This window comes from Pyrgilauda ruficollis, unplaced genomic scaffold, assembly GCF_017590135.1.
Source record: "Pyrgilauda ruficollis isolate IOZ18807 unplaced genomic scaffold, ASM1759013v1 scaffold270, whole genome shotgun sequence".
Taxonomy (NCBI): domain Eukaryota; kingdom Metazoa; phylum Chordata; class Aves; order Passeriformes; family Passeridae; genus Pyrgilauda; species Pyrgilauda ruficollis.
In genome coordinates, this window is record NW_024524045.1 from 193,428 (window position 1) to 220,775 (window position 27,348).

Below are 27,348 nucleotides of genomic sequence, written 5' to 3' on the forward strand. Positions count from 1 at the left end.
GTCTCTGTGGCGCAATCGGTTAGCGCGTTCGGCTGTTAACCGAAAGGTTGGTGGTTCGAGCCCACCCAGGGACGGAGCCGCTTCTTTTGCCGCCGCCGCTTCTGTTCCCTCTTTTCCCGGTGCCAGCCCCGGGGAGCGGCCCGGGGTGGACGGAACCGGACACGGAGAACGTGCCGGGGGCAGGGATCCACTCCCGGTGCTGCCTCCAAGGCGGAGAAGCAGCTCCACCTGTGCTCCCACGAGGAGGTTTTGGGACATTAAAATCGCAGCTGAAACCGTGTTTCCATCCAAATCCTGAATTTTGCCTCAAAATTAAGCTGAGGGGGCTCCCAAGGCTGCCAGACCGAGATTCCCCTCTCTGAAAACTCCTGTAAATTCCATTTCTGCGCCCTGAGATGATGTAATTCCCAAAACTCCGGAATTCCCAGAACTCCGGAATTCCTGTTTCACCCCGGCACGAGGCCACGCTGGGATCGATCCCCGGGATACCCCCGGCTCTGCCGGGACTGTTCCCACCGGACTTCGGCTCCTGCCAGGAAACTTTTGTGCCAGAAAACCCCTTAGAAATGCACTTCAAAAATAGGATTTAAAAATGGGATTTAAAAAGAGGATTTGACACCAGCGTGAGCCCGGCCCGGCTCTGCCTGCGCATCGGGACGTGCCGTGACCCCGGAGGGACCTCGCAGAGTGACCCCAACCCCCCGTGCTTCCCGAGGAGATTTTTGGGAGAATTCCCTTTGGATGGGCGAGCTCGGGGCCGTGTCCGCGCCCCCGGAGATGCGGCTGTTCTCCCGACGGATCCAGCTGTGCCCCCATTCATCCAGCCCTGCCCTGATCCAGCTGTTCCCCATTTCTCCAGCTGTGCCCCCCCCAGATCCAGCTGTGCACCGCTGATCCAGCCGGGTCCCACCCGGACGTTCCCCCACTGAGCCAGCTGTTCCCTTGGTGCTCCAGCTGTTCCCCATTTATCCAGCTGTGCACCCATTGATCCATTTGCTCCCCATTGCTCCAGCTGTTCCCTCACTGATCCAGCTGTGCCCCCATTTACTCAGCTCTGCCCCGATCCAGCTGTTTCCCATTTTCCCAGCTGTTCCCCCATTTTTCCAGCCGTTTCCCCATTTTCCAGCCATTCCCATTTTCCAGCCATTCCCATTTTCCAGCTGTTTCCGGACTCTTCCCTTTCCCGCCCCGCCCACCCTCCCCTGCCTCAGCCAATCACCTGCGCGCGCCCCAGCGTCTCCCGCCAATCCCCAGCAGCGCTCGGGCTCCAGGCCGCGGCGGCGACCAATGGCGCGCGCGGAAGGCGAAACCACCGGCGGCGGCCACCAATGGGAAGCGTTGGGGTGAGAGCGGCGGTGGCAGTGACCAATGGGAAGAGGTGAGGGCGGGACCAGCGGTGGCAGCAGCCAATGGGAAGCGTTGGGGGCGGGAGCGGCGGCGGCGCGGCGGGGCCGGAGTGGGGCCTGAGCAGAGACCGGGCCGGGAGCGAGCGGGGCCGGAGCGGTGACACAGCGGGGACAGGACGGTGACACAGCGGGGACAGAGCGGTGACCGAGCAGCCGCAGCCATGGTGAGACCCGGGACGGCCCCTCCGGGGCCCGGCACAGCGCGGGGGAGGCGCGGGGCGAGGCCGCTCCGCGAGGGAGGCCCGCGGGGAGCGGCGGGGCTGAACCGCGGCTCGGTGTGGCGGTGCCGGGGCGCCCCGCGGGTCTCTGCGGTGTCCCTGAGCCGCCGCTCCGCGCAGTCGATCATGTCCTACAACGGCGGGGCCGTCATGGCCATGAGGGGCCGGGGCTGCGTGGCCATCGCCGCGGACCGGCGCTTCGGCGTGCAGGCGCAGACCGTGACCACCGACTTCCAGAAGATCTTCCCCATGGGCCAGAGGCTCTACATCGGCCTGGCCGGGCTGGCCACGGACGTGCAGACCGTGTAAGTGAGGGCCGGGGTTGCTCTTGGGATCAATGGGAAGTAACGGTGCTGGTGCTGCTGGTGGGAGAGGGTTGGAAATGGAGCGGCCTGGTGGGATTTGGGATCACGTCACACATCACACTGCTGGGCTGGGGATTTCACTGCTGGGCTGGGGATTTCACTGCCAGAGTTGAGATTTCACTGCTAAAATTCCACTTGCACTGCTGAAATTCAACTTTTACTGCTAAAATTCAACTTTTACTGCTAAAATTCAACTTTCACCCCTGAAACTCAACTTTTCCTCCTACCATTTTGCCTCAGCTGCAGCAGCAGCTGCGTGTGCAGCCCTCAGTGCTGGTGCCTGTCAGCAGCAGCAGCAGCCAGGCCTGGCTGAGGGGAAGGAGCAGGACCGTGCTGAGCTTTAAGCCCAGCTCTGATCTCTTGCAGGGCCCAGAGGCTGAAGTTTAGGCTGAACCTCTACGAGCTGAAGGAAGGGAGGCAGATCAAGCCCCAGACCTTCATGAGCATGGTGTCCAACCTGCTCTACGAGAGGAGGTAAAACAAACTGCAATTTCTGTGTGTGCCAGGGAGGGCTGAGGGTGCTGGAGTGGCCAGAGGAGCCTGGATCATTTCCTGTTGTCACCATCCCCTCCCTGAGCGGATTTTTGTTCTCTTGGGGTGACATTTCCTCCCCAAATTGTCTCAAACAGAATCAGTTGTCAAACCAGAACAAACTCCTGCTGCTTCAGGGTGGTCTGCTGTGCCAAAACCATTGCAGGGCTCTCCCTGAAAGGACTGTGGGATGGCTTCTGTGCCTGGAAAACATTTCTGAAGGATGTGGGACTGCACTGGGGGTTGGAATGGGACAGCTGTGGGGACAGCTCCAGTCTGTGCTCTGGGGACTGGGACAGGAGCCAGGGAATGGCTGGGTTGGAAATTCAGGGAAGGGAGGGTGAGCTCTGGGAATGGTGATCCCAAAGCTGCCAGAGCTGCAGGAGCGTTCAGACACTGCTGCCAGGCACAGGCTGGCATTTTGGGGATTGTCCTTTTGCCAGGGTGATCCCTGTGGCCCCTCCGGGGCTGTCCCTGTCCCCAGGGCTGCCCTGAGCCCAGCTGTGTCCCCAGGTTTGGTCCCTACTACACGGAGCCGGTGATCGCGGGGCTGGACCCGCTCAGCCATGAGCCCTTCATCTGCTCCCTGGACCTCATCGGCTGCCCCATGGTCACCGACGACTTCGTGGTCAGTGGCACCTGCTCCGAGCAGATGTACGGGATGTGCGAGTCCCTCTGGGAGCCCGACATGGTCAGTGGGGCTGGGGTCACCTGGGATCTCCTGGGATAGCCTGGGGACATGTGGGGTGTCCTGGGATTGCCTGGGATCTCCTGGGATGTGTGGATTCAGGAGTTCTCCTTCCCATGCTTGCCGGAGACGCTGAGCTGGGGAGAGGCTTCATTCCAGCTGTGCCTTCCGCAGCCTGAGAGGGGAAGCTTGCAGGGTTTTGGGGGTTGGGATGAAATTTCTGGGGGGATCTGCAGCCCAGGTGAAGCCCTGTGCTCCCTCTGTGCTCCAGGAACCTGAGCACCTCTTCGAGACCATCTCGCAGGCCATGCTCAATGCCGTGGACAGAGACGCCATCTCTGGGATGGGCGTGGTGGTACACGTCATGTGAGTGCTGGGGATCCTGGGGAGCCCAGGGGCTGCACTGCCTTCCCTTCCAGGGATCCCCACATCCAGGGCCTGGCACTGCCTTCCCTTCCCTCAGGGATCCCCAAATCCAGGGGCTGCACTGCCTTCCCTTCCCTCAGGGATCCCCAAATCCAGGGGCTGGGCACTGCTGGAACCAAGAAATAACTCCTGGAGTTTGAGTCCCTCTGCTCAGGGATTCCCTGGCTGCATTCCTGTGGGATTGAGAAGCTCTGCCCCTCATGGATGCAGCATTAACTCCCATCTCTGTCACCAGCTGCCTTTTGATAAACCCCATTTTGCTCCTGCAGCACCCCAAACCTGGCAGCTCCCCACAATGAAGGGTTTATTTATTGTCACAACCACCCGAGCTCCTGCCCATGGACCTGGGACTTCCCAAGGCAGGACAGGCTCTAGGAAGGGTTTAAACCTGGCTTTAGCAGTAAATAATCTCTCCTTTTTCCCCCCCAGAGAGAAAGACAAGATCACCACCAGGACCCTGAAGGCTCGGATGGATTAGCCCAGCCCAGCTGCTCTGTGCCCCTCGGGACTTTTTAAAATAAAACTGCCCTGAACTTCCCTTTTGGTGCCTCTGAGCAGGGTGAGGGTGTCACCCTGGCTGCCAGGACACAGGGGTGACCCCAGGGGTGTCACCTTTCATCCAGTCCATCCCTCCAGCACCTCCCAAATTGGGACGGAAATACAAATTATCCCAACCAACCACAGGGAAAACCTAACCCTGAGGAGACATGGAGGGAAGTGCTGAGCACGGGGGCTGGAGAATTCCCACCCTGAGGGCTGAGTTCCACCCCTAAAGCTTCAGGAGGAGGTTTGAGGTGGCAGTAGCTGAGCTACTTTTCCTGCCAGGTCTGGTTGTTCTGGCAGCCAGCACTGGGTAAAGTTGGTAAAATCTCATTTAAAGAGGCTTATGCTGGTGTGGTTTGTGGAACCATGGAATGGTTTGGGTGGGAAGGGACCTGAAAGCCCATCCAGTGACAGGGACACCTTGACTGTCCCAGGGTGCTCCAGCGTGACCTGGGGCATTTCCAGGGATGGATCAGCCACAGCTGCTCTAGGAATTCCATCCCAGCCCCTCCCAGGGGGCATTCCTTCCCAAAATCCTATTTAAACCCTGCCCCTTTCCCAGTTTTCCCCCATCCTGTCCCTGCCAGGACTCCCCATGCTGGAGGAGCAGCTGAGGGTGACCCCTCAAGGAGCACAGCCGGGAGGACCCAGATGTACACAAAGTTTTAATTTTATTTCTTTTTTTTCTTTTTTTTTTTTTTTCTCTGGTTGGAGACTCATCTTGTAACATGCATGCATTTCAAAACAGTAACAGTGTCTCAAACTGCTCCTAGCAAACAGACAAGCACAGAGGACTTCAAATTCCTATTTAAAAAACAGCAGTGAAAAAACCTAAAATGTTCCTTTTTTTTAATTTTTAAATTTTTTTTAAAGTTTTTTAGGTTTTTTTTTTGTGTTTAGTTTTTAGTTTAAACTTAATTTATTCACATTTTTTTCTTTTCAATTCAGTTGCACTGATTAGCCCTGCCCACCCTTGTGACCTGTGTGTGGAATCTGCTCCCTCCACTCCCATCCAGCTGCTTGGGCAGCCCCAGAGCAGCAGAAATTTTGAGTTGTTTCCACTAAAAACGATGTGTCCAGAGCTCTGCCGTCCCAGTTTTCCATGGGATCCATCCCACAGAGCCAGGACAACAGGCAGGGGCTGAGGGGGACACTGGGAGTGGCTCTGCAGGAAGGGGACATTTGGGAATTTGGGGCTGTGGCCACGCTGGGGATACCCCCCTGCTTTTGGGGAAAATTCTTCAGCTGGGGGTGAAATTCCAGGTGCAGCTGGAAGGGGGGCCTGGGAAAGGACTGCATAGTAGTCATGGATTGGGAATACCCACCACCACAACCTCCTCACCACCCCGAGCCTGCCTGGGCTGGGAAAGCAGGGATTTCCTCCCAAAAAACCACAACAACAACAAAAACAACTAAAAAAAAAAAAAAAAAGGAAATAAGACTCAAAATGGTTCAGATTTCCTTGCTGATTGTGCTGATCCAGATTCCAAGCTGGGATTGTGGGAGTGTGGCCTCCCCCTGCTGCCCCATGGGGTGAATTCCATCACCAGTGGGGTCAATCTTATCCCCACAGGATGAATTCTGTCCCCAGGGGGTGAATTCCAGCCCACAGAAGGAACTCCACCCCCATAGCGTACATTTTATCCCCATGGGGTGAATTCTGTCCCCAATGGGGTGAATTCCATCCCCAGTGGGTGAATTCCCAATGAATTCCATGATTGTGGCTCAGGATGGAGCCCAGGCCAGGCAGGGGTGAGGAGGGACCCCAAATCCCAGCCCTGGGGAGCCCCTGGACGCCCCAGCTCCCCCCAGCAGCTCTGCAGTGCATTTACTGCACTCCTGCAGCAGAGCTGGCTCTGCCTCCCCTCTCCCACTCTCATTTCGGGGCTGTCTCAGCAGGGAAGGTGGGAATTCCCAGCTCAGAGCAGATCTTGGGGTTTTTAAATCCCTCAGGAACTTGGATGCTGCAGCTCCTCCTGCCTCAGGCACTGCAGAGGGGAGATGCTGCTCACTGATTTTTTGGAGCTCCACTGGGACCAAATTTTGCCTTTTTTTGGTCAAAAGAAAATTCTGAATTCTGCTGCAAATCCTGGCAGTTCAATGTGTTCTGCAAGGTTCATGCTAAGGACAGGAGTATCTACATTCAGCAAAAACTAGAACTAAATCCACACCAGAAACAGACAACAAACTAGCACAAGCAGTTGTAAAACCAGAATTGAAAGGGCTGGGTTTTCCTTTTTTTTTTTTTTTTTAAAAAGTGACCTAAACCAAGATTTGAAAGAAAAAAAAAACACCAAAAAAAACAAAAACCAAACCAACAAAACAAAGCAAAACAAAAAGAAAAGAAAACAAACATAAAGAAAAAGTCCCTTTTAAAACAAATCAAAATATTTGCAGCTTCACTTCTTGTTCTGGTAATAAAAAATACTGTCTAGAAACAAAAATTAGCATTTTTAAGGTAATGCTACTTCTCCAAATGTAAACAATATACAAAAATGCTTCTGTTAAACAAAGTTACATACCTGGGTAATACATCATTAGGTGAGAAAATTGCATTTAATCACTTTTATACACAATATGGCAACTGGACAGAACGGACCCCCAGATCACCTGGAACAGCCAAATTTAATCCCAGCAGGAGTTTGTAATAAGAAAATATTCCCTGCTCTCGATTTTTGTCAGAACTCTGTAAGGATTTCTGCAGGAATTCCCTGGGTTTTGACTGGATTCCTTACTCATTATTCTGGAATTCAATAAAGATTTTTTTTCTGCCATCTTCACTCCCCTTTCTCTGGGTTTGCTCTGTGGTGTTCATCCACCTCCTGCTCTCTTCCTCCCCCCTTTTTCTCCTTTTTATTTATTTTTTTTTTTTAAATAGATGATTTCAAGATAAAACAACTTCCAAGCTACTTTCCCCAAAAGGAGAAGGGCAAACTTACCAGGTCAAAGTTGCAGATTCAATGCAGATTTTTTTTTTAACTGTCAGGAATAAAAAGTGATTGGTGTTTAATTCCTAATTAGCAGTGAACTTAAGTGCTTATTAACAGAGAAGCAACCAATATAATGCCCACAAAATTAAGCTGATGATGCCCTCTAAGTCCTCCCTTTTTTTTCTTTTTTAAAGTATTTTTTAGCTGCATTTGGGTCGTGGCTTTTCCAGCTCCACACCTTAAAATCCCTCCAGCCTCCCACGCCAAAGGGGCAGCAGAAATTCGTGCCACGCCAAAGGGAAGGACCAAAAATCTTCAAATCCCGTCAGGACCCCTAATTTTTCATTTCTCCAAAATTCTATTTACAGTGCACCCTCATGGGCTTCAGTGTCAGCCCCTGCCAAGGTGAGACCTGTGGGGGGATTCACATCAGGAAGGGGAAAATGGGGAGGGGGTGAAGAGGAAATGAAACCAAAAAAAACCCAAACCCCACATTCAGAATCCAGCCCAGAGGCAGGGTTAATTCAGGGGAATTACCAGGGTGTGATGAGCACCAGTTATGTCTCAAAAAGGACCAAAATTCCACACAGCAAGAACTGTTACAGCACAGGACAGACATTCCCAACAGCTTATTCCCCAAACAAAGGCATGTGTGAAAAACAGTTCCAAGGCAGATTAAGCAACATGTTTGAACTGCAAAGAGGTTTGTTCAAAACTCTAAATCCTGCTTAAAAAGAGAAAGGAAATTAAAATTAAAAAAAACAAGTAACAAATCCCAAAATAAAGAACCAAAAGTTCTGTTGTGCAGCAGAGCTAACGAAACCCACAGCGAGGCTGCCGAGCTTGGCTGTGAAAGGGTTAAAGGAGACAAAACAGGACTATTTCAGTCACTCCAATCAGTCCCAAAATCCTTCAGGGGGGGCTGGAAAAGAAATCTGGTGTGAGAGTTCAACCATTTCCACTCCTGGAGGGTCGCTCAGGGGGTTTGGAGCAGGATGAGCCCAGCTCCCAGCACTCACCCCTGGTAGCCAGGCCAATTCCTTCTGTGCAAGTCACATTTTTAAAAAATAAAACACAAAAAATCCAACCCAGCAACCTCTGTCAGGACACAGATTCAAGTACCTGTTGCAGGTGGGGTGGGGAAGGAAGACTGAATAATTAATTAGCTAATTAACACTGGCAGGATTGTGATGGTGATCTCAGAGCCATTCCTGGCTGAGGAAGTGGCCCAAAATTTTAGCTTGGATCTACAGGCACAAAAATGCCTTTTTTTAAATGTCTTTTTTTTCTCTTCTTTAAGAAAATTTTCAGAGCTGGCCAATTAAAATCACCCCAGGTCCGAGCACATAATGAGCTGAGGTTGGTTAATGCCTCTCTCAGTTCTTTGCTTGTTTTTAGCTTTTAGGAGTTACACCTTTTTATTTTTTCAGACATCATCTTTGGTAGATGTTAATTTCCCTCATCTTTCTTGTAAATCAAGTGCAGTTACAAAAAAGTGGTTTGTTTTTTTTTTTTTTCCTTTTTTCTTCATTACTTAAATTAACCAAAAAAATATAAAGTGTCCCAGTCTGAATTTACCTAAAGTTCAGCGACTCCTCCTTTTTATCAGAGTTATATTTTCCATCCTTGAAATGGTGAACTATTTTCCTTCCAATTCCTACCGAGAGGGAAATAAAAGGGTTTTTTTTTTTTCTTTTTCTGGCAAAGCCAGTCCAATAAAACAACAACAACAACAACACAAAAAACAAGGAGTGGTTTGCAAGTCAGGCACTGCTGAACGTGACCCTTTGGGGACAGTGCCACACGTGTCCCAGCCCCTCAGCAGAGAGGAGAAAACGTCACTGGGCAGAAAGAGCAGTGCTGGAACAATGCACTTGGCTTGTTTGGAAAAGCCCTCAAATCTGAGATCTGGGCACTTCTGAAACACCAAACCCAGAGGTGCAGCGGGCGCAGCGAGAATGAGGATGGGTTTTGTCACACGGTGCCACACGTGCCACAGGTGTGCCCCGGTGCTGCTGCAGTGTCTGTGCTGTCCCAGGCTGCAGGAGCCCCCCGGCTGCAGGAGCCCCCAGGCCTGCAGCAGGATGTGACCCTATGTCAGGATGCTGGAGATGAACTCGTTGAAGCGCTTCGAGTACTGCTCGGGGTTCACCGTGGAGATCTCAGCCCCGGCCTGTGGAGAGACAGCGGGTCAGGGGACACAGGGGGGTCAAGGGGCTCATCCAGGAGGGGTCAGCGTGGGCAGGATGCTCAGGGAAGGGTCCGCGTGGGCAGGGTGGTCAAGGAAAGGGTAGGGAGGAGGCAGGAAGGGGTCAGTGTGGGCAGGGAGGGGGCAGTGAGGGGTCAGCGAGGGCAGGGGGGCAGGGAGGGGTCAAGGTGGGGTCAGGGTGGGCAGGGAGGGGGCAGGGGCACAGCCCCTCTGCTGGGGAGGATCCATGGCTAAGGAAAACCCAGCAGGTCTGGAGAGATCCCCGAGGAAAATGGCTTTAGCTCCAGCTGCATGTCCAGTCAGGGCACTGGGTTTGCTCGTTCGTGGCTCGCAGGTTTAGGATCAGGGAGGGTGAGGGTGGATTTCAGGAAAAGGTTTAGCACCCAGAGGGGGTCTGAGCACTGGAACAGCTCCCCAGGGAATGGTCAGGCCCCAGGGCTGCCAGGGTGGGATTTGGGGTCTGTGATGGGTCCCCTCCACCCCAGCACATCCCAGGATTCCACACAAACTCCCCGGGGTGCTGGCTGGGCTTTCCCAAGCCCTGCTGGGAGCTCAGGGGGGCTGCCAGGACACAGAGGTGACCCCAGGGGTGTCACCCTTCATCCAGTCCATCCCTCCAGCACCTCCCAAATTGGGACGGAAATACAAATTATCCCAACCAACCACAGGGAAAACCTAACCCTGAGGAGACATGGAGGGAAGTGCTGAGCACGGGCACTGGAGAATTCTCATCCTGGCAGGAAAATCAGTGTCAGGGGACACCTTCCCCCCCAGGGGATGCTGCAGAGTAGAAGCCCCAGACCCAAAAGCCCCCCGGGCCAGGCTCACCCCGTGTTTCACTGTCTTGGCAGCGTGTGCAGCTTTCTTCTTGGTGTCGTATGGTGTGAGGATGTCGATGATGGCCATGAAATAAACCTCCTTCCTGGGGGCACCTGGGGGCACAGCAGGGGTTCAGTCCCCTGGGCACAGCCAACTGAACCTCCACCTCCAAAAAACCCCCTGGGCACCCCCAGCTTCATCCCCCACCTCCAGAAACACTGGGCAGAGCTGGTTTGGGGCAATTCACAGAGAAAGCAAAGGCAGCTGGAGGCTGCACAAGGGCAAAGATGACTGGAGCAGCTCACCAGAGGCTCTCTGAACGTGCCACCTCTCTCCCAGCATCGCTTGTCCCCTTCCAGCCACCACCAGGGACTGCCCAACAAAGCAGGGACAAGCCCTCCTGCTAGGCTGAGCTTTTCCCAAGCCCTGCTGGGAAGCTCAGGGTGGCTGCCAGGACACAGGAATGGCCTCAGGCGTGTCGCCCTGGCTGCCAGGACTGACCCACCCTACTGAGCCTGGGACACCTTCCCTTTCCCTGCCCTCCATCCTTCCTCCCCAGTTCCCTCACACCCTCCCTGTCCTCCCCAGCTCCCCGCACTCACTCTCGTGGCTCTTCATGGCGTACACATCCACGGAGGGGTCGAACTCCCCGGGCCCAAAGAACCGGGGGTAGTTCAGGAGGTTGCCGGGGCTGTCGGGGGGGGTCCCGTAGGAGGAGATGGGGTTCCCACCCACCAGCCCGTCGTTCTCGCACTCCTCATCCTCTGCCCGCTCCTCCACCTCCATCTCCTCCTGCTCGGCCCGGTCCACGTCGTGGATGCCCACCAGCAGGCTGTAATCCATGATCTTCAGCTGGGCTAAAAACTGGGAAAGAGGCAGCGGTGAGAGCTGGCACCTCACAGGGTGGGGAAGGCTCAGCCCCACCTGCAGTGCCTCCCTAAGGGCTGGCATTGAGACACTCCAATCCTAAAGATTCCCAGAATCGTCAACGTGTGGAATGTGTTATGGAGATTTGTTCACCAAAGGGTGGTTTCTTAATTAGCCAATGCTGATGGTGTTTGGACTGGAGGACCAATTAGATCTACCTGTATTGTAACTGTCTATAAAAGCAATGGGTTTCTTAATAATAATATAATATAATAAAGAAATTGATCAGCCTTCTGTGAATCATGGAGTCAATGCTAATTATAACCCAGCTGGTGTAGGAATGTGCCCTCTGTTGATGGAGTGGCCAAATTATTGTCTGCTTAAAAAGGAAAAAAGCCCAGAAGTTCATCTCCTCAATTTAGTAAAAAGACACCTCATAAGACCTTTGAGACTTCACCTCAAACCTAGGGCTACCAATTAGACAAAAGCCAAAAAGTCCCACCTAAGTAATTCACCAGAAAAAGAAGAGAACAAGGGAAATAATCACTTTTGTAGTGTTTAGCAAGAGCAAGAACCTCTTGCCCCTAACTCAGTTTTTCTCTGAAAGAACTTTGTTATTTTGCCTTTTATTAAAACTTCTTCTGTTTCCAACACTACCTCAAAAGCCATCCTGCTAATTTTATGCCATTCCAACTAGAAGAGCTATCTCAAGTGTGACAGGTTCTCTAAGAGCTCAAAGAAAAACCCATCAGGCCAGGGGCCTGCTACTGTGGCAGTGAGGAGAGACAGAGCAGAGCTGTCCCCCAGGAAATTACCTCCACATCCCGCTTCAGCTTCTCAAGGAAGTTCTTTTTACTCTCTTCTCCAACATGCAGCTTCTGACCCTCATTCAAGAAGTCGTTGTCCTTGAAAGTTGGGAGATCCTTGGCCTGCAGCAAAAAGCCTGAGGTGAAATTCCCCAGCCTGCGGCCAGGGGAGGGCTGGCACATGGGTGTAGGTGCAACAGCCCCTGCCCAGTCTGGGCTTCTAGGGTGCCTGAAGTCCACTGAGGATGGAAAGGGCATCAGGCAGAGCACAGGAAGTGTCAGGGAATCCGTGGGCTCAGCTGGACCTATAGGAAAACTCAAGGGAGACGTGTAGCAAGTCAGCTTTAAAAACTGCACAGCTGGGCCAGGAATGCTCCAAGCAACTCCCAGAATTGAAACAAAATTAATGAAATAAATTAATTTTCTTGGCTTTTGACTGCAGGGGGAAAGGGGTGAAAGCTTGGAAAAGGAAAAAAAAAAAAGGTGCCAAACCTTCTCTTCCTAAAGATTTGAGGAAAGAAGAATTCAAGCCATGTTTTTTTGAGGGCTCTGCCTGTCTGCCTGCACCAGGCCCTGAGGACTGTGGGGATGTGGGAGAACTCAGAGCCCCTTTGTACCTCAGAGTTTAAATTCTTTAGTGACACAGGAGCGTGGGGTGGCTTTGTGAGCTCACATGAACCACCCAGCTGCACAGACCAGGGAGCTGGGGGCACTTGGGGGGTGCCAGAGGATTCAGGGCAAATGGGAGTTCCCTGGCTGCTGGCTGGATCTTTTAGGGCAGGCTGGAGCAGACTCCAACCCTGATAATCCTACATGCCAAACATGGACCAGCACGAGGCACTGCTGGGATTTCAAGGCAGCAGCACAGAAGTCCTGCAGGGGAAGGAGGCTCAGCCCTAGATTCCCCCACTCAAGCCAGGTTTAGGAGTGCGCCAAGGATCTGGTTTATAAATCTTCTGGTGAAAGATCTACCCCTGACCTGCCTGGGGTTGGCACCCAGGGTGCTGTGAGGAAATCCTTCCATAGGTGCAGCACTGCCCTCAGGTAGGGTTTGGTTCTGCTGGGACTGTCCCCCACTCCTGGCAGTGCCACCACAGCACAGAAGGGCAGGCAGAGACAGCTCCCTCCCAGCCTGAAAAGGGGGACAGAGACAGGGTGGACTCAGGGTCTGTGGAACCTCCCCTGCTCAAAACCCCCATGAAAAAGGGAATGGAAAGGAAAAGGGAACTCAGTTGGATCTGTCTGTTTCCAAGCACCAGGAGAAAGGAAAGGCTGGCCAGGGATAGCTCCATACCTTCTCTTTATCACTTGCTTCCCTGGATACTGTTGAGCCCTAATAAAGAAAAAAAAAAAAAAAAAAAAAAAAAAGAAAATATCAATACTGCACGCTGGGGTCACATTCGAAATGAATTCATTGACACCATTTAATTTCTTCATGCAGGAAAACAATGAAAGCATTTTTAAAATCAGTGCTCAACCCCCTTTTGGTGATCTCCTGTGATGGGGGAATGGACCACCACTGAACCTCCATGCACAGCCTCCCAAAACCTGATCCCCTGAGCAGACCCCAAAGCCCAGGACCCTGCCAAGGGGGGGGGGGGGGGGTTCTGCATAACCTAAACTGTAATTGGACAATTAACTCCAATATGCAAATGGAGCAGAACGTATCAAAGTGAGAGAGACCCCATGAGCGGCCAACATTTTGTGACCATTTTGGTTCATTCTGGTTCACCTGGGGTGCAGCCCTGGCTGGGCTCTTCTGCTGCCCAAGGTGGATCCATTGAGGAGATCCTTTTAATAAATTCCTGCTTTATTCTGTAACTCTGCCTGGCCTCTGCTCTAGGGCAGGCTTGAGAAGGCCTCACCTTCAAGTCGTATTTCCTGTGCACGGTCAGCCTGTGGCTGAAGACATTCCTGGTGACCACCATGTACGTCTCCACCCCGTCCACGGTGAGCCGGTACATGCCCAGGAACTGGGGCAGCAGCGTGTTCCCGTGGCACTCCACGATGAACTGCAGGGAGGGACAGCTGTGTCACACAAAGCCCAGCTCTGACAGGACAGAAACTCAGTGAGGTGCTGCAGCCAAGGCACCCATGGGAAAGGAAAGGAGGGTTGGAACAGCTCCTGGGGTCTCCAGGAAAGGAGTGAGGATGGGGAGAGTCCCATTCCCTGAGCAAGCTGGCCCAGGGAGTGCCATCCTGCCCAGGACAGGGAGCTGGGACATCTCCAAGGTTCTTCCCAGTCCTGGGATACCGTGACCCTGTGTGTGTGTGTGGAGCTGAGAGATCTCCAAGGCTCCTCCCACCCAATCCTGGGATTCTGTGACTCTGTGTGTGTGGAGCTAAGAGATCTCCAGGGTTCTTCCCAAGCCAGTCCTGGGATCCTGTGACCCTGTGTGTGTCCAGCCTGCTGTGACAGGCCAGGTGTCACTGGCACTGCCCAGCTTCACTGAAGCTTCACTTCTTGTGGTTACCTTGCTGTGCCTGGAACTCAGGGCGTGTCTCAGAACCCCTGCAGAGCAGATGAGCTGGAACCAGCACGTAGACCAGGACATTTCCAGATGTCCCACTGTGACCCCACTTCCCAACTCCCCTCCAGCCCCTCTGGAAGGTCTGAGGCAACGAATGAGGAGCCTGTTTGCAGCTCTGATCTACCAGGGATCCATAACTCATTCATACAAGGGCCAGGATGAGCTGGGAAGGGGCTCAGCACCACAAACAGCTGCTGGGTTGTCCCTCAGATATTTGTCCCTCAGATTTCCATCCCTCAGGATTTTTGTCTCTCAGATCCTAAGGACCCCTTTTCCCCACAAAACCTCCGTGCAAGCTCTGCCAGCTGTGCATCCAAGCTCCAGGCCCCCAGCAGATCCCCAGGTGTGCACGGGGGGCTCCAGACTCACCGTACCTGGTGGTACTTCTTGAGGATGTTGTGCATCTCTGCCACGTCCTCACTGGACACGGCCTTGATGACGAACCTCCTGTCGTAGGTGGTGAGGAAGCGCGCACCGCAGCGGCCCTGGCTGTCGCTGTTCACTGGGGCGCTGCGTGTCACCGAGTTCTGGGGGACAGACATGGCATGGGGACGGTGCCAGGAGCTGTCACCTCCCTCAGCAGCAGGGCCAGCCCCACAGGAACCCCTGAGCAGCCCTAGAAGCAGGGCCAGCCCCACAAGAACCCCTGAGCAGCTCTGGAAGCAGGGCCAGCCCCACAGGACCAGCTCAGGACACCCACTCTGGCTGTGAACTCTGGGTTTGGGGCTGCCAAGGGTAAAACCCAATTGCTTAAAAGTCTGGATGTGTTTTTAGGGCTTCCAGCTGGCCCTGTGATTTGCTGGCAGATTTTACTCCAACACCTGGGGTGTGTTTTTGGAAGGTGTTTTTTACTGAAGGGTTTTTAGAGGTGTAGGATACACAGGCCAAGAGCTCTCAGCATTTCCTCTCAGGGATTTAAGAACAGTCAGGATATTCCTAAGGCTTAAGGAAAACCAGACCAAAACAACTGAAATGGCCTGTTGGCTTTTCCCTCAAAAAGCAGCTTAGTCTGGTCAAAATCTCAGTGTTTGGGGATTTTTCACAGGTCATCCTGCACCAAAAGCCACCCTCAGGCTCTGCTATTCTTACTCCTGGACACACAAAATGAGTATAAATAGCTTGGTTGTTCTTCTGACAACCAGCAGCATCTGCCTTTAGATCCCTGTCTCCACCCTTAGCAACCAGACAGTGCAGCAGGGCTGGAAAATCCCAGGAAAACTGCAGAGCAGGGATCAATTCCCTGAGCCACAACACCAGCTCTTTGTTCTGCTGCCCCTCCCCAGGTAGCAGGGCATGCTGCGAGCTCCCCCTTCAGCCCCAGCCACTGCTGCTCACACCTCAAGTTGTCACCTGTCCCCTCCACCTGCCCACAAGCCATTTTGTCAACCAACAACCTCTCACCAGCATTTCTTTATCACAGAGAGGGAGGGCTATGAAACACAGCAGCAGCAACAGTGATCCTTAAGTTTTCCAGCATTTCTGGGCTGGGCATTGGGTTTCAGGCTGGATTATCTGTTTTTTTTTGGGTGACAGTGCCACTGCTGTGTCCCCCTTGCTCAGCTCTGGCAGCAGAGGGAGCCTGCAGCAGAACCTGCTCTGAGAGAGATTTACCATGTCATGCTGCAAGTGTGCCCAGAGATTTCCTTTCAGAATGAAGCATTTAAAGCTTTTAAAACTTTAATTAAGCAGGGGAAAAACTCTGCTGCAGTCAACGGCTTTAGAGAGAATCAGGAAAATAAAGGCAAACAGAAAAATCCCCTTTGCTGCTCGCTGACATTTGCAAAGCAGTCTGTGCCAGGCAGTTTAATCAGCCCTCACCTCAAAACCACAGAGCTTTTCTTCTGCAGCTGGGAGGCAGAAATCGTGACCACACAGAGCATTACCAAACTCACAGCCCTCGGCTCCCTTCCTGTCAACTCCCATCTCTCCCACAGTTGGGGTGTTAAATTCAGCCTCCTGGCTCCATTCCTACTCGAGCCATCACAGTTTACCCACCTGAATTTAGCTCAATTAATGTTTTCTGTTCCAGTTGGGCACTTTTAAAAAAAACCAAAGCTCTTTTAAAGCTTTGAGAAGGGGGAAGCCATCCCTCAGAACAACAGGGGGAGTATAAATGATGAACTACAGACAGTGTGGGTCACACCTGGGGAGGGTATCATCACAAAGGGGTGTGACATGGGCACAGGGGGAGGCAGCATGGGACCAGCCCTGCTCCAGCTGCTCTCCCCACCAGGCAGAGAGCACGTGGAGGGAGCAGGGAGGCTGCAGCACTCGCCCATGTGCCTCTGCAGTCAGAGAGTTCCAGGGGATGCCCCTGGCACTGTGCCCACTCTGTCATCATGTGCTGGGGACACTTCAGCTTCCTGACACCCAGCCTGCCTGGGGCCACATGGCCACCACGGCCTCCCTGGCCCTGCTCTGGGTGATCTCCCAGCCCTGAGCTGCCTCTGCTCAGCTCCTCGTGCCCAGGGCTCGGAGCTGGCTGAGGAAGGGTGGCCCTGCTGCAGCAGCCAGAGCTGTGACATCTCCCTGTCCCCAGAGCTGAGCCCAGCAGTCTTAACAGCAGACTCCTCTCCAAGAAAATCAGCCCCTCTGGCATTAAGGGATGGATCCCAAAGCAGGAGCCACCTTGATACACCCAGTTCAACAACACACACTTGGCTGAAGGCATCAGATTCACCTGAATCTGTACAAACACCACGGACTCGTTTTCCTTGCAGATATTCCATGCTGGCTCATTGTTATCCTCTAGCTCCTGCCTGTCCACAGCCACCTGAGCCCTAGTTTCATGCCTTGGGAGCAGGGATCACCTTCCCCTCCTACTGCCCTGTGCTTGGCACAGCAAGATCCATTGCACCGCTGAGGTTATGGTGGAACCACTCAAACGCCAATTATAAACCCAGAAAAGCTGCTGGCAGCAGTTTGCAGCAGGATTTCTCTGCCAGAGTGGCTGCTCTGTCCTAGAAGAGAAGAAAGGGTACCTGGTAGTCCTGGTCATCGATCCCAAACCTCTCCCGGAGGTTCCGGAACACCAGGGGACAATACTCCTTGAATTTGAAGCGGCTTGGCAGGTTCTCCCTAGGGTAGGGCAGAAATGTCAGCAGTGCCAGCCAATGCCACACTGGCTCCCCCTCCCTGCCAGCCCCCCAGGACATCCCAGCCATGCTGTGCCCTCGGCAGGGCAGCTCCTTCCTCTGGATGCCCACAAAACCCATCTTTCCCAGGGAACTCTGCAGGGTCCTGGCTAACAGGGATGGATGGGATGGGAGCGTGGAGCTTGTGTGGCAACCCTGCCACAGGCCACTCTGAGGGAGCCATCCTGCCTGTGCCCTCCTCGGTGGCTTTGTCACACTGGCACACGGCTGTCCCCGCACACGCTGTCACACAGCTGTCACTGCACACACTGTCACACAGCTGTCACTGCACACACTGTCACACAGCTGTCACTGCACACACTGTCACTGTCACACGCTGTCCCTGCACACCAGGCAGAGCTGCAGGAGCAGAGGGGCTGGGCTCTGGGTTCAGCTCCCATCACAGCATGAGAAGGGTCAAGGCCCCACAGACCAGCTCAGCTACAGCAGCCAGGAGAGGGGGGATCAGCTCCAGCCTGGCTCTGCTGCTCCCAGGCACAGGACAGGGGACAATGACAGCACTCCCTGTCACTGAGGGAGCTGCATCTGCTCCTCCCACAGCCCTGATCCTGCCCAGGGGGAGGAGGAAAGTTTGGTCCTGCTTGGACATAGTGGGTGAATTTGGCAGCTCCTTCTCAATGAGAAACCCTCGCAGTGGCACGTGGGGAGCTCAGATCTTCTCTGGAGGAGAAGAGGGAGAGCAGATACTGCACATTGGATGTGCCAGGAGAGACAAACTTCCCAATCACCTCCCACTCTGCAAAGCTGATTCCTGTGAAACTTGGGGAAAACAAAGGATTAATCAGGGAGCACTGCAGCCCTGCAGAGCTGGGATGGAGAATGTAGCTCTGAGCACCAGCCACAACCACAACTTCAAAACAGCTTCCAAAAATGGATTTTTTGGGAAAAGGAGACAGGGGTAATTCCAGAGAGACTCCATGACAGCTGCAGAGCTGCCTCCTGTGAACAGTTTAATCCCTCAAAGGATGGCAACCAACCACCACAGGGTATCTCAGTGCAGACTGACCACACCATGGTCTGTCCAGGGCACAGGACAGGGATCCTCCTGGCAGTACAACTGGGAACAACCCAGAAGGCCTCCCCCAAGCCAGTTGGCCTCACAGCACAGAGCTCTGACCACAGAGAGATTGAGAAGCTCCTACTTACTTGTTGAATAGATGATTGTCCACCTTAATCTTACTGTAGGCTTTAAAGTCATCAGGCATTAACATGACGGGGACGGGAACATTGCTGAGCTCATTGATCTGCAAGAGAGAGGAAAGGGAGACTCAAAGCCCAGGCCCCACTGCCCTGGGGACCTGCAGGGATGCCCAACACCCCAGGGGATGGTGTGGGGCACTGTGACCCATCAGACAGAAGCAGCTGGGGAACACTGTGGTGACAGGCCACAGCAGCACCTCATTGCACATTGTGGTGAATCCTCCTGAGACAACCTTTCCCTTTCCATTGACCATCCAAGACACAGCTGAGAACCCAGACAAACCACAGGCCAAGAACCAGCAGATTTTATGTTTTAACCACCTCTCTGAGAAAATGTTCCAATGTTAATCATTCCTGCTACAAACCAGGATGACCAAAGCCTTTGGTGCAGCCTGGCACAGCTCCCCGTGGATGCTGTTTCCATGCTGGCTGTCTCCTGTTGCTCCCATCCCACCTTCTCTGGAGGGATGAGTCACTCACTAGATTGTTTTTGCTCCTTAGTCATGAGTGGCAGCCACAGGAACATGGGGAAGCAGAAGAATGAATGTTCAGCTACTATTGTACAGGCGGGCTTGTGCTGCAGCACCCAGCAGTGCCAGCATTAATAATAACATAATAATAATAATAAAGATTCACCTCTGGACTGTGTCTGGCAGCCCTGCTCTAGTCACTGCAGTCACTGACAAGGCTGTGCCAGAATCAAGAGGTTTCTGAGATGCCTTTTCTGAAGACAGCTCCAGTGCCATCCCCTCCCAGGGACTCCCCACAGTCCCATCTCACTGAACTCCTGCTAACAGCCTGGATTCATGAAGAAATTCCATCCCAGCTCTGTTCCCATGACTGCTGTGCCAAGCAGGTAGTGCAGGAGAGGGAGGCAGACAACACTGGCACCAGCGGGGTTTGGCTCCCAGTCAGCTCTGGGGGCTGTTCACAGCACCAAAACCTCCAGCAGGTCAAGTGGGAAAGCTGCTGGAAAACTTCCCTGCTGGCTGGGAGCAGGGGCCGGGCTCAGGAAAGGGATCCACCTCTGGGATTCCCCGTTCCCTGCATGCAGCAGGACACACAGTACTGCCCAAAATGCTGCCACATCCCTGCTGGGCTCTGCAGGGTTCAGCCCCAGGGACGTGCCGTGAGCCAATTCCATGCAGCCCGTGTTTATCCCACCCTTTCTCCATCGTTACCACGAAAATCCAGACCAGATTTAACACACGTCAGACTGGGAAGAAAGACGCATCCCAGTGCCAGGAGGGAAGGTGGCTATTTTCAGAGCCAGCCATCCCACACAACAGACAGAAGCGGGAAGTGAAGCAGCCGCGGCTCCTGAAGAGAGCAGAGCTGGAGCTCTGCAAAGCCCTGCCCTGCAGCACGGGGCTTAACTTTTAGCTTTTATATTTTTCAGATCCTGTACTGGATTAGGGTATAACTCTGAACTCCATACAGAGTGTTTGTAAGCTCTCATCAAAGTTTGATCAGACAAAACAATCCTTTCAGGCCTGAGAACCAAAGTCACCATCACAGACTCAGGCCTGAAAAGTATGAACAAAAATTAACGGGAGAAGGGGTGAGCAAACTGGGAGACTGACTTCATTACCTGAAGCTGTAATTGGACAATTAACCTCTGATATCCCAAAAAAGTCATGACTGTCATCCATCTCAGGTGTAGCCTCTGCACTGCCCAAGGTGTGTCTGTTAAAGCCTTTAATAAAAACCCACTTTATTCTCCAACGCTGTCTAGCCTATGTTCTAGGTATCCAGCCCAAGGCATCACAGCACTGCCACAAACCCTGTGGGATGTATGGAAAGTGCTGCACAGATGAATGAATGAATAAATAATGGCACACATCCCCCATCGGCAGCATCCCTGAGCGGGGAGAGACCGATGGCCCCCGGGTTCAGCTCAATCCTGCACGGAGCCAATCCTTGAGCCAGAGGGGAGGGAAAAGGGAACAGACTCCAGGGGAGGAAGGGATCTCCCAGCTCGCAGCCACTGCAGGGAGCTGCATCAGAGTCCCACGCAGAGATTTCCCCTCGGGGCGAGGAGAAAACAACTCATCCTGCACGGAGACAGAGGCGCTGCCTCCAGCCACTAATTATTGCTGTCTGCCAGGAGGGGAAGCCTGACAGCTCCTGCCACACGCCTGCTCCCAGCCCAGCCTGCTCCCAGCCCTCTTCCCGGCGTGGGGAAGGCACAAACAAGCCATTATCAGCTCCTTGCCGAGCGGAGGAAGGGTGCTGACGGCTGAGAGGGAACAGCGATTCCGAGGCTGCCTCCCCGCTGGCAGCAATTCAGACACAAATGTTCTGAGGCCTTGCTGGGTGCCCTCGTTTCTGCCACGGCACAAACCTCAAAGCGAGTGTGGGACCTGTTGTGAGGCTCCTGAGTGGCAGAAATGGTGCACCAGGATAGCTCTGGATCGTTTCAGAGGTGCCACCACTCCTCACAAGATAAAAGAGCCCAAAAAAATCCTCCCTGTGAAAGCCTTTCCCACCTTCCAGCACAGCTGGCTGGATGCTTTGAGATTCTGGCTCTGGAGGAGACACAGAGAAGGAAGAGGGGCACCTAGATAAGGATGAAGGGCTGGAGTGGTCATTTCTATACCCAGCAATGCCCACCTGCCCTCCCTCAAGGCACCTCTGGGGCAGTGGTCACTGGGCCTCTGTTCCTGGCACCAGTCTGGAAAAAAACACAGATTTGTTTAGTTTAGTTTTGTTGCTACGTCGGGTTTTTTAAATTTAAATTTTTGGTTGTTTCAGCACTGTGTGCTCCCACAGCAACACCCATGCCTGACACTTTCCCAAAGGAGAGGAACAAAAAGCCCCCACACACCTCGGGAAAGGGATATCCCAACCCCACCCTTCTCACAGCACAACCCTCAGCATCCAGCCCCCTTCCCAAGGATTATCCAGCCAAATCCTGAAACATGAGGAATCCTTCCCAAAGGGAAGCCTGGCCAGCAGCACCTATCACCTTTCCAGAGGGATCCTCTCCTCAGGCTCATCCCGGGGGAATCTGAGCAGCCTCCTGGAGGGAGCAACGTGACAAACGCCTGGCACATGTTTGCTCTCTCGCTTTCTCCCTGGGGAAAGGCGTGGAGCAGCAAATTAAATATAGCAGAGTGTGTGTGAGTGTGTGTCCCGGGGTATTTATGCTCCAGGAGGCAAGGTCACACCAAGGTGCATGGCAAGGAGGTACTCAGCTCCCAGGGAGCACATTCCCAGGGATCTGTGCCCAAAAAGAAGGACAAAACCCCAAAACTCTGCCAGGACCAGGATCTCGGGGGCTGTAGTACCAGGGAGATGCTGGGTGTGGTTCTGGAGGAGACAGGAACAGAGGACAGAGATGCAGGAGCACCACAAACACAGACCTGGGCCCTGACGGACTGTTTTGTGCCACACCTCTGTCACATGAGAGGTCCCCAAAGTGGGGACAGAACGGCTCATTTGGAGCTCAGGGATTTGCAGCCACACCCAGAGCGATGCCGGTTTCCCTTAAGACTTCCACCTTTCACCTTTTCAGCCCTGATCTGCTCTTGAATCGACTTCACTTTTTAGCCCACAAACCCACCTCACTTTGTGGCCTAGATCTGTCCCCACATTCCCTGGAAAATCAGCCCGGTTTTGCCCACTCCTCTCCTTCCCAGAGTTCTCCATCTCCCCCTGAGAGGGATCAGCCCAGGCCGAGAGCACCATCCAAAAGTGCTTTTTGTCTGGGCCAGCTGCGTTTGGCAGAGATAGGGTGGGCTCCTGCCCTTCCCAGGGCAGACACAGCCACAGCGGGGGTGGCACCACCCGAGCCCCACAAAGGGCTTGGACACGCCCCGGGGCTTCTCAGCATTTCAGACCGAGGCACAATCCAGTCAAACCCGCTGAGACAGAGACCCTGCCTGTTTTTCCCTGGTTTTGCTATATCCTGAGAACAAAGGAGCAATTCCCGATGCCCAGAGCCACCCCACAAGGACAGAGGAATCAAAGCTGCCCAATTCCAGAGGAGCAGAGGGAAAAGCAGCTGGATGCCAACAAGGATCAGGGATCAAAAGCAGGAGTCCAGGGAGGGAAAACCTCTTCCACTGCCTAGACCCTTCATCCTCGGCACAATCCAGCTTTGCAGGGCTGCAAAAACACCTCCTCCCTCTCTCTCTGCCAAGCTTTTACTTCCTGGTCACTGGGATTCTCCAGCAGCACCACTCAGGACTCTGGGTTGATGATTTCTCTTTGCCACCAAAGCCAATTCCTTTCCCAATAAAAGCCACATCAATATTCCGTGTCATTCAGGGACAGCTGTTGGGATGAACGGGCCAGGCATAATTTTGTTTCAAAACCTGACTGTAGCCTCTAAGTAGCAATTAGCATTAGTAAATTGATGGGAAAATGCAATTTGTTTACTAACAAGATGCAGCTGATGGAGTGTGTGAGCCCACTCTCAGGGATTCTTTGCGACAGGACTTTGCTCAGGAAAATAAAGATACTTTGTTCCCCTCAAAGCTTTCCAATCAGGCATCTCTGCCAGTATTAGCTAAACTTTATTATGCACTGGGGAAGGAGGTGAAAGACACATGGGAAAATCACTTTAGCATGGAGACAAACCCACAGCTGTGGCAAAACTTCGCTGCTGCTGCTTAGCACAGAACAGCAACTGGGTGACGGTTTGAGGGAAAACCCCTGTTTTCCATGAATTAGAGCATGATTAATCAGTATCCACACTAATAACCTCCCCCTGTGCAAGGCGAGGGAAGAGTGACTCTTGCAGTCAATAATTCCTCTGGGGACACCAGGATGCTTTAAGATGGAAAAAAAAAAAGCATCCCCTGGTGAGAGCAAACCCATCTATTAGTGAAAAAAAAGTACTTGGAAAGCTGCTGGGAAGGATTCCTGGCTGCATGACAGGGATCAGGCAGTGCCACCCTCCTGTCCCCAATCCTGTCAGCCTCAGGGTCACTGGGAAGCACCTATGTTCCCAGTCCTCCCACAGGTGAGCAGAGCTGATGCACCCCTTGGTCCAAAAAAAGCTGAGGAATGGGAATATTCAACAACCAACCCACAGTCACAGCAGTCAGCAGAAATGAGCAGGGAAATGAGCCCTGTTCTCCTCACTGAACCACCCAAGAAAACCCTCCTTTGTCCCCCAGAAAGGAAAAGGGCTCCTGGAATGGGGATTTGAACAGGAGCTCCTGGATGAGCAGTTGGCAGCCAGGCCCTTGGTCATTCCAGGGGCTGGCACGGCCCTGGCCATATGCTGCTCTCTCCAGAGGTCAATTAGAGCTGGGCTGGCGACAGATCCAGGCTGCTCCTACCGTGCCAGGAACAATTTCTGGGATCTGAGTGTTTGATATGTGGCAGATGCTGCTCCGGCAGCATGGAAGGCAAGGCTGCAGAGCGGGGAGCGCTGTTCTCCATTCCCAGCACTGCTGTTTCCCTGGAATACTAACGAGCTCTGCTCCTGCTGGCACTGCTCCTGAGGGCCTGGGAGATGGCTGCTGCTCCAGCCAGGAACTGGAGCCTCTGGAGCTGCCTCAGGCAAGATCTGTGCAGCCAACAGATCTCCCCATTCCCACAAGAACGGGATGTTTGTGCCTTTCCCCTGCCAGCAGCACGAGCTACTGGAATCTTTTCCAGCTGAGGAACCGGCAGCAGCATCACAGCCCCACAGACACAGATCCCAATCACCTCCCTGGGATCCCAGAGCCCTCCATCCCCAGAGACACAGATCCACAATCCCCTCCCTGGGATCCCAGAGCCTTCCATCAGCAGCACTTTACAACTGTTTCCATGGTTCCCAGAGCATCACACAACATTCTGTTCATCGCTCTGGCTGGGAGGTGGCTGCTCCCTTCCAGAACTGTCCCAACTTCCCCATCCAGGGCATGGAAAACACACCTGGAGCACCACACACAGACCCAACCCCCAGGAGCTGCAGCTCCTCTCCCAGTGCCATGACAACAGCAGGAGAAGCTTCCCCAGGAACCATCCCCATGCCTGCTGGATTCAGGGTCTGACAGAAAACTCAGAAATTGAGGCTGAGCCCTGGTGGCTCCACTTTCACACAAGTTCTCCCCTCGCCTCCGTGGTTTTCTGGTCCAAAATTCGAATTGTTTGAGTCATACCACCCCCGTTTGGCCCTGCTCACACTGGCCCCACCCCAAGCCGGATCCTAACCCTGGCTGGGACCACCAAGATCACTCCAAAACACTCCAAACTGGTGTTCCAGAAGCAGCTCCTGCTCTTGGGATGCTCCTGATGCTCTCCAGAGCCTGCCCTGCCTGTGCTCAGCAGCCCCTTTAAGGCTGTTCCAGACTGGGAGAAGGGACCCACGCAAATTTCTGCAGCACGTTGCACAAAATGGTTGTTTGTTTGATTTCTCCGTGAAAAAGTTCACCCCAGATCCAAGCAATTCTGCCAGGATCCTCCTGGCACAGCGCCGGGCTTGTGCTGAGAGCTGTTTTCCCCTCCTCCCACTGCAAGGATCCCAGAGCAGAACTCCATGGACACAGCCCAGAGCCTCCTAACTCACCACTCCTTGTCCAAAGCAGCCAAATATTAAACAAATTAAAGGATTTCCAACAAAGCTTAAAGATATTCCCGAAATGATTTCCAAACCCCTCAGCTGGAGGCACCTAATTCCAATTCCTACCTAAGCAAGGCACTGGGATCACCCCCCAGCCACAGCTCACCAAACCCTCATCCCAATGTGGCAGAGGTGGGGGGATTTACTAGGAAATCCTAAACGCCTTTCCAAAGGTCAGGAGGTCACAGCTGAACTTTTCTCACCCCCTGTCCCAGCCCCTCAGCTCCTTCCAGGCAGCAATTTCTTCCTAATACACATTTGATATAATCTCATTACCAGCTTAGTGTCAGCTTGCCTTCCTCCCTTTGCCCAAATATCTCACAGCCAAGTGCTCCCAAAGTTACTCTGTCCTCATCCAGGGCCTCAAATTCCTGCCAGGCTCCTACTGCCCAGACAGCTACGACAAAGAAAAACACACACAAAAAAAAACCAAACCAAACCAAACCAAAACAAAAAAAAAAAAAAACAAAAACAAAAACAAACAAACAAACAAAACCACAAAAAAAAACCCCAAAAAAACAACCAAAAAAGGCCAATTGCCAGCAAACAAACCGTCACTATGAGGCCGGGAATGAAACTCGGAAAAATCCCACAATTTCCATTTCTTCAGGGCTGCTGATGGCACCACTGATCAAAGGCTGATTAGAGTAATTATCCTGCTTCCTGGGCAAGGCTGGGAGCACTTGGAACATCCTTTGCCTCAAAGCCAGCACGGTGCTGAACCACATTTGGAAGCTTTCGCTCCAGCCAGGCAGGCCAGGAATGCAAGGAGGATTTTTTTTTTTTTTAAATTCTTGATGTGTTATTTGTTTTGGGAAAAAAAATGAGCCTGAATCCCTTTCACTCTCTAGGAAACATCCACTAATCCACTGGGGAAATAGGTGTGTCTGAGCCCTAGCAGTGGATTAACTGAGGAAGGGATGAGGCTTCTGGCTTCTTTGGCTACCAAGAACAGCACCCAGCAGCCACATCCAAGGATCAATCCTCATGCCTGCCATCATAAACCCGGGAGAAGTTTCCAGAGAAAACACAGGGATGGTCCTAGGAATTCCCAAAGGATCAGAGCTGAGCCATCACAGACATTCCCAAGGGACCCTCTCACAACCTGGTCCCAGAGGAACTGAGGCCAAGAGGACACGCATGGCCCGAGTCCTGCAATCAAAGGGGACAAACCCGGGCCAAACCCCTCATTTTTGGGGGATGGAGACGGGAGACACATTGTCCAAGTGAGACACAGCACTGTCCCCTGTGGGCTGTGACACAGGGGAATCCCTCACTGGGACAGCCGCAGGGACAGTCCTGGTGGACACCCGGGGGCTGGCACAGGGGACAGGACTGTGGCTGCCAAATTCGTGTCCCCCCCCAGTGCCAGAGGGGGGATTGTGCCACAGCAACATCACCCAAAAAGGCATCAGTTCCCCTGCCCAGTCCCGGGAAAACGGGTGTGGAAAAGGTGTCAGGGGTGGGGACACAGGGACGTGCCTGGCAGGGACAGCCCGACCCGCGGGTCCCCAAACCGCCGGGGGACACAGAGCCAGCAGAAAGGGACCAAGAGCCCAGGGAGGGGCTGGATCAGGGCTGGGATGGACAGGGAGGGAAGGCTCGGATTCAGGAAAAAAAAGCTGCTCTGGAAGGGATGGAAAAGGCCCAGCCCGGGAGCGGAGCGGGGAAGGGTGGGATCTGAGGGGGATGAGGGGGTTAAGGGGACGAGGCCCCGCTCCCGGGGCGCTGTGAGGGGCCCGGGTTTGGGGTGGGGGGGCCGCGCCGCCCGCTCTCACCGTGTGGTTCGCCCCCCACATAAGGACGCTAAGCAGCGGCTCCGAGGCCCGGAACAGCTTCACCTTCTGGCACACGAAGTGTTTCTTCTTGGTCTTGGTCTTGCTGGCGCTCAGGGCAGAGCCCACGGCGGCCACGGCTCCCGCCGCCGTCCCCGCGGCCCCCGCGCAATTGGCGGCCATGGCGGACCCGACCGACCCCCTCCCCGCGCCCCCCTACCAGCGCCTCCGCATGGTTCCGCCCGGCCCGGCTCGCCCCCCCTCCCGCAGTGGTACCGCCCGGCCCCGGCAGCCCCGGCCCGTTAAGCTTTCCCCTC

General features: G+C 53.6%; 2 protein-coding genes and 1 non-coding gene across 4 annotated transcripts; 2 read left to right on the forward strand and 1 right to left on the reverse strand.

Annotated features, from left to right (window-relative positions):
* TRNAN-GUU lies at positions 1-74 on the forward strand. The gene has a single exon. It is a non-coding gene; the product is annotated as a tRNA-Asn (tRNA).
* Positions 75-1,424: 1,350 nt separating this feature from the next.
* On the forward strand, positions 1,425-4,171 carry PSMB3 (proteasome 20S subunit beta 3). Its single transcript, XM_041471607.1, has 6 exons — positions 1,425-1,570; positions 1,745-1,929; positions 2,356-2,463; positions 3,034-3,211; positions 3,480-3,574; positions 4,064-4,171. Exons 1-6 carry the CDS (start codon positions 1,568-1,570, stop codon positions 4,110-4,112), a joined length of 618 nt encoding a protein of 205 aa, XP_041327541.1. The 5' UTR covers positions 1,425-1,567; the 3' UTR covers positions 4,113-4,171.
* Positions 4,172-4,831: 660 nt separating this feature from the next.
* PIP4K2B (phosphatidylinositol-5-phosphate 4-kinase type 2 beta) lies at positions 4,832-27,342 on the reverse strand. Of its 2 annotated transcripts, XM_041471606.1 has the most exons (11): positions 27,035-27,159; positions 21,308-21,368; positions 18,641-18,738; positions 17,321-17,417; positions 14,714-14,866; positions 13,674-13,820; positions 13,103-13,141; positions 11,818-11,931; positions 10,738-10,999; positions 10,145-10,248; positions 4,832-9,280 (listed from the first exon to the last, which is right to left on the reverse strand). In XM_041471606.1, exons 3-11 carry the CDS (start codon positions 18,703-18,705, stop codon positions 9,200-9,202), a joined length of 1,062 nt encoding a protein of 353 aa, XP_041327540.1. In that variant the 5' UTR covers positions 18,706-18,738; positions 21,308-21,368; positions 27,035-27,159; the 3' UTR covers positions 4,832-9,199. The 2 variants fall into 2 exon arrangements, with proteins under 2 accessions (XP_041327540.1, XP_041327539.1); XM_041471605.1 differs by lacking the exon at positions 21,308-21,368 and having other exon boundaries at positions 27,035-27,342.
* Between the last annotated feature and the right edge of the window lie 6 nt (positions 27,343-27,348).